At 45.9% G+C, this 11285-nt stretch overlaps 1 protein-coding gene across 1 annotated transcript; it reads right to left on the bottom strand.

Moving 5' to 3' along the window:
* Positions 1–1341: 1341 nt before the first annotated feature.
* LOC121818489 (pregnancy-associated glycoprotein 1-like) lies at positions 1342–10455 on the bottom strand. Its single transcript, XM_060408754.1, has 9 exons — positions 10141–10455; positions 8909–9059; positions 7831–7948; positions 7613–7731; positions 6236–6429; positions 5218–5328; positions 3529–3670; positions 3344–3442; positions 1342–1640 (listed from the first exon to the last, which is right to left on the bottom strand). The coding sequence occupies exons 1-9, from the start codon at positions 10191–10193 to the stop codon at positions 1488–1490; spliced, it is 1140 nt and encodes a 379-aa protein (XP_060264737.1). The 5' UTR covers positions 10194–10455; the 3' UTR covers positions 1342–1487.
* Positions 10456–11285: the final 830 nt, after the last annotated feature.

Below are 11285 nucleotides of genomic sequence, written 5' to 3'. Positions count from 1 at the left end.
TGATTCGAAGAACTGATTCATTTGGAAAGACCCTGATGCTGGGAAAGATTGAAGCTGAGAGGAGAAGGGGGAAACAGAAGATGAGATGGTTTGATAGCATCAGCAGCTCAATGGACTTGAGTCTGAGTAAACTTTGGGAGTTGGTGATGGACAGGGAGGCCTGGTGTGCTGCTCTCCATGGTGTGGCAAAGTGTCAGACAAGACTGAGAGACTGAACTTAACTGAACTGGACATGGCCCTACCCATTCGAGCAAGACCCAGTATCCCCCTCAGTTAGTCTCTCCCTTCAGGACATTTCCATAAGCCTCTTATTCTCCATCAGAGGAAAGAGAGAATGAAAACCAGTCACAGAAAACTAACCAATCTGATCACATGGATCACAGCCTTGTCAAATTCAATGAAACTATGAGCCATGCCATGTAGGGCCACTCAAGGCAGATATATCATGGTGGAGAGTTCTAAAAAACATGGTCCACTGGAGAAGGGAATGGCAAACCACTTCAATATTCTTGCCTTGAGAACCCATGAACAGTATGACAAGGCAAAAAGATAGGACACTGAAAGATGAACTTCCCAGGTTGGTAGGTGCCCAATATGATACTGGAAATCAGTTGAGAAATAACTCCAGAAAGAATGAAGAGACAGAGCCAAAGCAAAAACAGCACCCAGTTGTGGATGTGACTGGTGATAGAAGCAATGTCCAATTCTGTAAATAGCAGTATTGCATAGGAATCTGGAATGTTAGGTCCATGAATCAAGGCAAATTGGAAGTGGTCAAACAGGAGATGGCAAGAGTGAACGTGGACATTTTAGGAATCAGCAAACTAAAATGGACTGGAATGGAGGATATTGACTCAGATGACCATTATATTGTGGGTAAGAATCCCTTAGAAGAATTGGAGTAGCCATCATAATCAACAAATTGGCCTTGGAGTACAAAATGAAGCAGGTCAAAGGGTAATCAGAGTTTTGCCAAGAGAATGCACTGGTCATAGCAAACACCGTCTTCCAACAACAAAAGAGAAGACTCTACACATGGACACCACCAGATGGTCAATAGTGAAATCAGATTGATTATATTCTTTGCAGTCAAGGGGAAAGAGTGAGGATGAGAAAGAGAACTGATGACTTCTGATTTCTTGGGTCCAGGCACTGAGATCTTTGGATCTGCTCTGGTTCCTATGTCCCAGATCCCCAGAATCCTTCCAAATAGTCCCCCCTTTCCTTGAAGCCAGTTGGAGTTGGGCTCCTCTCACTTGTGTTCAGAATTGGTTCCAGATCCTTCCCAAACATTATGCACCTCCCAGACCCAAACAGAGGCACCCATTTGTTTCAGGACCATTAAGAGTGAAACATTTTATTCTTTACTGAGAATAGGGTTTGCAGAGCACCAAATGCAGTTCACCAGCATCCTGGGCAGGAGTGTCCTAAGTGTGAGCCAGTGTGTGTTAGGAGCAGCCTGATTGATTCCTGAACCAGTCCAAGATTTACACTGCCTGTGCCAAGCCAATCCTGTCATTTCCTCGATCAAAAACTGAGAAATACAGCCTCAAGAAGACTTCACCAAGGACCCAGGTCTCTGAGATGTTATCTTGCTCTGTGCCTCCTCTAAAGGTGGCAAAGCAATGGCCTTGAGAATCCTGGGGGAGTCAGAGACACACACCAGTCAGCCTGAGCCCTTTCCTGCAAATGCCTTCAATATCCAGATTTAGCACAGTTCTTGGTTTTATTTCACTCTTTTGCTTACTATCAGGTGATTTTCTTGGTATCTGGGGATGTGAGGGTTCATCCCACATGAGAAAGGGCCAAGGTATGTGGCTGCCATATGGCAGGGTGTAGAGGATGAGAAGATAGAAAATTTGGGATTATCAGAAACAAAGCAATATACAAAGAAATGATAAACAACAAAATCCTACTGTAGAGTGTAAGAAACTATATTCAATAAACAGCAGTGAAAAAGAATAAAAAAGAATATGTATTTCTGTATGTGTACAACTGAGTCAGTTTGCTGTGCAGCAGAACTTAAAGCAACACTGAAGATCAGCCACCAGTCCAGTTCAGTTCAGTCACTCAGTCGTGTCCCACTGTTTGTGACCCCATGAACCGCCATACTTCAATACAATTTTTTCGAAAACAAGAGTGTCCCATAGTTCTCCTTACACTCCCTGTTCCTTTCCTTCTGACTCCTGCTCTTTGTTTTCTCTGCAGAGAATGCTGGTTCTTCTCCTGCATCCCCAGAACCTGTTCTTTATTAAAAAATAACTTTTACTTTCATATTCAAGTATAGGTAATTAACAATATTCTGAGTTTCAGGTGGACAGTAAAGTGACTCAGTCATACATATACATGTATCCTTGTCCCAAAGATTCCCCTTCCATCCAGGCTGCCACATAACATTGAGCAGAATTCCCTGTGCTGTATTCAGTAGCTCGCTGTTTGTTAGCTATTTAAAATACATTCATAGAGGTGCTTACAATTCATTCTTTAAGACTTAGCTCAGGCCCTCTGGGAAGCTTGCTTGGATCCACATTCACCCTCTTTGGCCACTCCAGGAATGGTTGGGTGACTTACTCTGGTGCTCCACCCCCACCTATCAGTCTGAAGCCCTCATCACTCTAATAAGTGCCCAGTGCCCCTTAGCAAAGCACCTTGGGGTGCCATTTGCATGAAATCCAGTGTAGATTTGCCCAGAACCAAGTGGGCTTCCTTGTAGCTAGCTCCATGAGGTGGGGGGTTAGAATTACTGAAATTCTGGATCTGCCTCAAAGCCTTCTCTGAGCCCTTCAGAGCTTGCTCTGAACTCCCTTGGGAGCTGTCATGAAGCCTGTCACAGGGTCCCCTTATGTGCTCTAGCATTCAAACTCTCCACCAAGGGGTCGGGTACCCACGTCATTTATCATTCAAACAAGGAGAACACGGAGAGGGAAGGGAGACTGTTAATCCCTAGGGTGGAACGGCACACTGGGACTGTCCCCAGCCATCCCCATGCCACATGGCCTATTTTCAGGGACTTCTAGAGCTGACTTTCATGTTCATGCATCTGAGAGCTCTGAATTGAAGCTCTTTGAGGACTGAGGACCTTAGTGTTCCCATCTCCTTGTGACTCCTACCATGCTAGCATCGGGTGGTGTCTCCACATTTATTTCAGGAAGATCGATGTCCCAGACGGCCCTTCACTCTCAAGTGGTTTATTTAGTGGGAGGCTCTGGCCCAGCCACAGGGCTCAGCAGCACCTGCAATGGTGAGACTAGACCTGCAGATGGCGCCCTCCTCCCAGCAGCAGCCCCAAAAAGGTTCCTGCAAGTTTCAGTTTGAGAATCAACCCTCAGGACTGTCCCCTCACCTTGAAGATGTAGGCTCGAGCTGGTACTGGGTAGTTGATGCCATTGATGGTGAAGACAAGAGAGGGCAGGATATTGATGGCAAAACATGAGATATAGTGCTGTTAGAGAGAGAGGGAAAGAGGTTGGCCCTGGAGATCCTTGTTGTGCATGGAGACTGGGAGTGACCCTTGGCATGACCCTTCACCTTGAAACCATGGGGTGTGGCACGGATGAGCCTCTGGATGTTATTAACCAGACTTGTTGGACCTTGTATCAGTGATGTCCCGGTGTCCAAAACAGCATGGCATCCTCCAGAACAAGCAATAACCTTTCGTTTCATGGAGATGCTGCCAGACAGTGGGACAAAGTGGACATGAAGGTTACTCTGAGTCTCCCCAGAGCTGCCCCTGCCCGACTGTCTCCTGAATATCCCTTCATCTCTTTCCCTGACTCTTCCTTTGCTCTGGACATGGCAACTTGACACCCTTAAATGCAGCACTTGAATACACCAGGCTCTTTTGTACCTTGACACAAGGTGGTCTTCCTTCTTAGAAGACCTCCCTTTCCCTTTCTAGATAACTTCTCATCCTTTAGATTTCTGCTTAATTGTCATAATTTTGGGGAAGTCGTTCCCGTGGTGTATATCAGTCTCTTATCTTGGTCCCTCTCTGTAGACCCTTCCTCATGTCTAGCATGTACCAAAGTGATAATTCACTGTGTGTGGGAGTCACTTCATGTACATTTACCTTTTTAGATGTGAGGGCAAGTTTATTCTCATCAGATCCCTAAAGTGCCTGGCACACAGTGGATGCACAATGCTTGTCTGTTGAATGAGTAATGAACACTGTGAAAACAATGAATGAAGAACAATCAGAGAGCTATATCTGAAGTCAAACAAAAATGGGTCAAACACACAGTGAAGACGGAAGTTCCCAGGGGCAGCAGATTCTCATAGGGATGGTGAAGACTGGCTGCCCTGGGAGAGGGTGTCTCCCAGCACTGCTCACTCACCCAGCTCAGACACTGAGACCTTGGCCAGGCGATACCTGAGTAGCCCATGGAACCTCCAAAGGACAGAGCCACTTTTTTCTGAGGGTATTACACAGAATCCCATCAATTATTGCCCCTTGTTCTCAAGACATTTCTGGATCCCTCCTTCCTGATTCCCTCAGCTACAGCATCTGCTGCACTGTGTGTCCAGGGTAGGCAATAGGTAGCTATGATCATGTAGGGTGTCTTTTATTATGAGTTGCTTTCAGGTGTCAAGACTGTGGCCAACCTCTCTCCACTGCTGGCTAGCTCCTCCTTAAGGAGATCAGTTTTCCCCATTTATTCAGGACTTTCCCTGTTTTTAAACCAACATTTATACCTACTGAGAGCTTCCTCAGTCCTGTGTAAACATGAATAGTTGGTCATCTTATCACAGCTCTGTTCAGGCTGAGAAAACTCTCCCTGTTCCTCTTTTCACCACACTGTAGGGTCCTCTAACAGAGATCCCTACCTCACACTCAGCAGTGCAGTCCTCCCCTAGCTACACAGGCCTCTCTGGAGCCTGTTAAGGACTCTGGTCAGAGCCCTGGTCAGGAGGCGTGGGCGATTGTGAACCTATGGGTGGTTTGTGTATCTGTGTGTTTGTATGTGTCACTGCGTGTTTGCTTGTGAGTCTCTGTGTGCCTATGCCTGTTTAAGTGTGTCTGTGTATTTAATTGGTCTGCTTGTGTTTTTATGTGCCTGCTTGTGTGTTTGCATGTGTCTGTGTGTCTGTCTGTGTCTTTGTGGGTGGTGTATATGTCTGTTGACTATGTGTCTGTGAGTGCATTTGGGTGTATCTGCTTGTGTCCATGTACATATGTGGGAGCATTACTTGGGCTGACCCTCAGAAGGAAAGGCCTACTGGTCCATGTTTACACGCCAGTCACCTGCTTGGGTCAGCCACTTGAGCTCTCCCATGTAGTAGGCTTTGTCCACACCACCAAACATCACCACACTGTCCTTCCCCCTGCATCTGTAGAGAGAAGAGAGAAGGGGATCCTTGGAGGACAGTAACAACAGCACTGTCAGGGCTGTGCTTATCCACCCATCAAGGCCCTAATAATGTCCCCATTTACAGATACAGAAATCGAGACGAGAAGCAATTGAGAACTGGACTGAAGTCAGTCATGGGCTAATGAGTGGCACAGAGGAGGTTAGAAACTGGGCCACCTGGCCACTCTCCACCCATTCAGTCTTCTGAAGAGGCCCGGGAACTCTGCGACATGAGTGGTCAAAGATATCCTCGGAGGACAGTGTGCCGAAGGGTTTTGGCTTCGCTCTTGTCTCAGGCCAGAAAAATCAAGGCCTGAGAGTGCGAAAGGTGTGGGTTCAGGCTCACCCAAGGTTGGCTTCCCTGGCCTGTGACCTGTGCTATCCATGAGACCCCACATCAACAGGACCCACACCTCTGCTATCGCTGTCTTGAAATTCCCAATTCTTGTTGAAAAGGGAACCCACACTTCTGTTTGGGTTCCACAATTTGGTTTTACACTGGCTTCTGCAAATTGTGTAGTGGTCCTGGGCACTGAGTGAAATGTTAGAGAGGAAGGAAAGATTTCCACTGTCCCTCTCTTTCCTTCCATTTCAAATTCATCTAGAAATCTTGTTGCATTTTCTTCCAACTCATATCCTGACACCTTGCATTAGTCTTCCTCTCCCTTCACCACCTACACCAACCTGCCGCTCTTGAGCCCAGGAGCAGGGTTGTGTTCCAATAAAATGTTATTTATAAAAGCCTGGGTGAAGCCAGGCGGGGCCCTGGGGCCATAGTTTTCCAGATTTTCTCTCAGGATACTTCTGTATCAAGTATTCGATAATTTTCTTGCCATTGAAGCATCTCAAGCTAATTTGGAGAGAGGGCTTGTCCAGCTCAGACTTACTTGCTCAAGTAGAAGGCAAAGACAGGCTCAGAAATGGCACCTTGTTTCTTCAGGTTGTCAAAGATGGGGATGGCTCCTATGGCGGACATGTGGGGGTAGTTCAAGCCCAAGATGCCATCAAAGGGTGCACTTTCAAACCCATATTCCTCCAGGCTTAAGCCAAATGGCTGGTCAGTGATAGCAAGGTCCCCAATCTGTGGAGAGAAGAGTATTCCCACTTAGAGATTTGTGAAGCGGGGCTGGGACTGGGCTGGGTGCACTGCCATTAGATCCTCAGGGAAGAACTGAGGCCCGGCTTTCTCTTCGGTGAACATCAGATAGTTAGACTTAGCTGGGAGGGGATTTGGGTTCCATTTGTGTGGGTAATAGATGTTAAAACATCTACTCTGTGTGAGTCAAATTGGCCTCAAGCCTTCTACACAGGCGGGGCAACAGAGTCAGGTCAGGACCCAGTGGTTCCCCTTGAGGACAAAATGAGTAGCGGGCAGATAGCTTTCTCTTAGGCATCGCTGTGATCTGGTGACAGAAGAAGACTGAATTAATTGTTATGTGTTATGGATTCCGCATCTGCCCAGGAAGACAGAAGTCCATTTTACAATGTTTCTGGCAGGGTTCTTATGAAACTACTACCTGGGAAATACACTTTTGGGGATATGCGTGTGTTTGTGCTACTGTGTATGAGAGAGAGACAGTAAGAGATAGAGGGGAACTACTCAGGTACTTTGGGGGGAGGCAGGCTATAGGTTTTATTAGACTCTCAAAGGCCCCATACGTTGAGAACACACTTATCAGGCCCCCCTACATCTCTGGCCTCTTGCTTATCCACCCTGGATACTGAAGTGCTTGTCTGCACCCAGGGTCCCCAGATTGGTTTTATCCTTTCCCCAAACAACCACCACCAGCTTTGGTTCTGACAAGCCAGCTCAGCTCCACCACGTATCACATGTGTGACCTCAGCAAGCCCTTGCTGTCTGCACCTCAGCTTCCTCATCTGTATCGTTAGCTAATCAACACATCTGCTGTGTGGGGTTGTTGCAGGATTAAACCAGTTATTACCTGAAAGTGCCCAGGACAGTCTGAGAATATAAACATCAGTGCTTTTCCCCCCTCTACTTGCGCCCAGCAAAATGAAACTTGTGCTGCTCATGGGCAGAGGAGCTGCAAGTCCACAGCCCAAGGCACTCTCTGAGTTAACTAATCTGGGAGTTTGTATGTCACCAAGGGTGCTGTCTCCCCAGGGAAAGGACACTGTGGGTAGGATGATCAATCCCTAGGGCAGTTAAGGGAGGTCAGGTTCTTCCAGCTGGTTCTGTATCTGTTTTGTAAGCAGTAGTCACTCCATAGTCAGTCCTGACTCAACTTCTGTTTATACATTACCCGAATGGTGTCATAAGCAAGTAATCCCTTGATTATCCCAGATCCATAGATTATGTTGAAGGTCTCTTGGGTAGGCCGATAGGTGGAAGACTCGTTATACTTGAAGGTATTGTGTTTATCTGCACACATAAGAGATGATTGTCAGGCAGGTGTCAAGGGTGTAGAACAGGGTGGCAGGGCAAGTGAAAGAAGGTAGGTTGGGGTGTGTCTGTACTCACAACAGGCTGGACTGGTGCAAAAGATGGAAGACACCCATAAGTCAGATGAGCCTGTGTCAATGACAACCTGGAATTCCTGAGGGGGTGTTCCAATGGTGATATTACCAACATAGATGAGCTATAGGGTCCAGGAGGAGTGTGTTAGTGTATATTTGGTTCTCCTTGATTCCCACGCTGCTGCCTCCCTCTGGGTGTCACATGTCTCCTGAGATCACTTTCTAACCACTGTGGAGCTCACAGCGTTTGCTCACAGAGGTGCCTGCATTTGATATTTTTTCCTGTGCTATGCTATATGCAGGTTATTGACTCTACAACCAGGCATTGAAGCAGTACCTCCTGCATTGGAAGCCCAGAGTCATAAGCACTGGGCCTCCAGGGAAGTCCTGGTGCCTTCATTTGAGACGATCTCTTGTCTCCTCTTTGAACTTAACCTGAGCACCTCCTTCTCCAGGATGTCCCCTGTGATCAACCCCAGCCATTCCCTCTAAACTCAGACGATGTCCAATCAATACCACACAGGTAACCCTGTCATTTGATGTGTATTTACTCTTTGCCTATCTCTCCGGCTGGCATGAGCATTCTTGAAGACAAAATGTGCCCTTTTTCCTAATATAATAACAATAACCATAGTCTTAGATTCTTATTGCCTTACACAGATGAGGGGTTCAGTAACATTTACTGCTGTGGTTCTTGCATCTGTGGGAGTTGAACTCCTCTGCCTGAGGATTCACACTTGCTCTGCAGTTGGCTTTATCTTTTGACCAGAGATGGCTCACTCTTCATCTGTAACTGAGTGGCTCACTTAGTTTAGAAGGAGCAATCTCCCTCAAACTAAAGACCCATCTTTGACACAGAAATGGATTTTTACCTGCCACATGGTCATTGCTGGTCCCAGTCACCACATACGAAGAGTTGAGGATGAGAATGCCTTCTCTTGTGGGTGGGGTCCCTGTTTCTCAGTGTTTCTGCCTCCTGCAGGAGCCCCAGCCCCAATATCCCACCTGCCACCTCCAGAAGAACCCCAATGCTAGGCCACACCCCAGGGCGCATGTGGAGCACCATCCCCCAACACACTCACATCAAGGAAGTTCCTCATGGGTAGAGAAGTTATATTTGAGTTACCAGTAGAAGTCTGGGACAGTCTATAAGTGTGTTCCTTCATGAAAATGTTCAGCAAGTTGTTTTCACTGAGAATTTCTCCCATGGTCTTCATTTTTGTTAGAGGTATTCTTTCACCAAAATTGGGGGGAAAAACAAAGAAGCAACAATTAGCTGTCTCTGTTAAGGTATAAATGTCATTGCAATAGCACTGTGTATCTTCCAATCATTTTTATGAGTGTCACCTTATTGTCAGAATTTTATGCATGTACCATGACAAAGACACGCGGTTGAATACAGGTTCTGTTCCATAATCTTGGGTAAGCCATTTAACCATGTGGTGTCTCAGTCTCTCCCTCAGTAAACAGGTAGAAAGTAATAATTCCCACCCTCCGAATATAATATTTGGGGGATAACTGAAGTGATGGATATAAAGTACCTGATAAATAGGAAGTCTCAACAATGACAGCCATTAGCATTGCTGTTGCCATCCCACTCTATCCTTCTCAAGATGCTCAGGGAGGGAGGTAGAAGGGAAATTCTTATCCTCTTTTTACAGGGGAGGAATTTGAAATGCAGGAAGATTGTGAGTTGGCTGTGGTTACACTGCTTGTCAGATGTAAAACACTGTTTAAGCAGCTCTATCCTTCTCTATGTTGAATAGAAGAGAGGGTTGAGAAAAAGAATCCAGGAGATAGGGAACAAAATAAGGAAATTAAGAGGCTCAAGAAGGAAGGACAATGCAAAAGAAAAATTAAAAGGAAAGAAAACAACACAGAGAGATTTGCACTCACAGAGGCTTCCAAAGAAATGGAGACATAATGAGAGAGACACAGAGATGCAGTCATAGACATATACACTGAAGCAGAGAGAGAACAGAGAGGACATGTTGAATAAAATGTAGAAAAATGTTATTCCACAGGACCATGTCTATATCTGCACTGGCTGTGCACTGAACAATTCCAAGGAGTTACATTTTCAACAGGTCACAACATAACTGGACCCCAAGAGTTGTGCAACCATGCGAATCTATGCCAAGATCCTGGGACCCACAGTTCCTATAGCAAGGTACTTATCAACAAGTAAGAATTGAACTTTAAGACTGTTAGGGAAATATTCTTTTCCTTTCAAATCCCGATGGGTGGAAGAATAATTAGAAAAAAGAAAAATCCCAGAAAGGAAGATGATGCCACTTGCAGTCCCTGTACTTACATGACTATGCACTCTGAGAGGGCCACCAGCCCGAGGAGCACAAGCCACTTCATGCTTCTTTCCTGGCTCCAAGTACTCAGGGAAGCTTTAGTCCTTTAGCATGCAGTGGTGACCAGGAGCTTCTAGTTATATGTGCTCTAACCTGCCCTAATTGTCCCCTTTAGGGCACTAATGGATCTGATAAAAATACAAGTCTCTCGATAAAATTTTTATTTCCATCATTGTCCTTAGGGAATGGTCTTAGAAAATTCTCAGAATACGAGAATTCTACTTTGATCTCTTCTTTGTCACTTGCCTGGAAAACCAAACTGATCTGCATGGACATCTAAGAGTATGGTAAACCTGCCAACATGAAGAAAAAACTGCTAAGAACATCATAAAAATGAATACTAGGGCCATGCTACCATTTATAATCTCATGTGGTCTTTCTAGCCACTTTATGAGGTGTGGTTTGTGGTCCTCAGTTGTAGAGGAGATTGCTAGGAGGATAAGTTGTCAAATGGCAAAGCAAAGACTTCAGGGACAGCCCAGGGACATACAGCTGGCTTTAGGTAGTGGATCTAATGGCCGAGATCAGGGTCACCTATGGCGCCAGTCTGCATCAAAGATTTAGGGCAGAAGAGTCGGACACGACTGAGTGACTTTACTTTCACTTTTCATTTTCATGCATTGGAGAAGGAAATGGCAACCCACTCCAGTATTCTTGCCTGGAGAATCCCAGGACGGGGAGCCTGACAGGCTGCTGTCTATGGGGTCGCACAGAATCGGACACGACTGAAGCGACTTAGCAGCAGTACTTCAATTGCATGGTTTCAGTATTGGAAGAAATGTCATATGCATCCACAAGATATTTTATATCATCCAACAAATGTACAAGGAAGAACTGTGTGCTGGGTTCTGAGTTAGAGGCTTCAAAGTCAAAGATGATCAAGACAAAAGTAGTGTTTATCTTATGCAAACTAGCACTCTGGTTCTCACAAACTCATGGCCCCAGGAGGCAAGAGAAATGATACTAGGATTAGGTGGCCATGTTGGACCCTGGGCAGCATAGGCCTTACCACTAGAGCAGCCTTTCCTCCACTTCAATCATGCTGGAAAGCAGGCCAGTTGGCCATGTTTGCAAACGATGCTAGAAGAGTGGATCT

The sequence above is a fragment of the Ovis aries genome, unplaced genomic scaffold (genome assembly GCF_016772045.2).
Source record: "Ovis aries strain OAR_USU_Benz2616 breed Rambouillet unplaced genomic scaffold, ARS-UI_Ramb_v3.0 scaffold_801, whole genome shotgun sequence".
Taxonomy (NCBI): Eukaryota; Metazoa; Chordata; class Mammalia; order Artiodactyla; family Bovidae; genus Ovis; species Ovis aries.
This window is presented reverse-complemented; position numbering and strand designations above follow the sequence as displayed.

What these genes read in the sequence shown, in the direction of transcription:
- LOC121818489 (XM_060408754.1), bottom strand. Translation starts at nt 10,193, where the DNA reads ATGAAGTGGCTTGTGCTCCTCGGGCTGGTGGCCCTCTCAGAGTGCATA. An exon ending in CCATGAGGAACTTCCTTGAT is followed by an intron (nt 7,949 to 8,908) that starts GTGAGTGTGTTG and finishes TGGACCCTATAG; the next exon opens with CTCATCTATGTTGGTAATAT. An exon ending in TTGCACCAGTCCAGCCTGTT is followed by an intron (nt 7,732 to 7,830) that starts GTGAGTACAGAC and finishes TTATGTGTGCAG; the next exon opens with ATAAACACAATACCTTCAAG.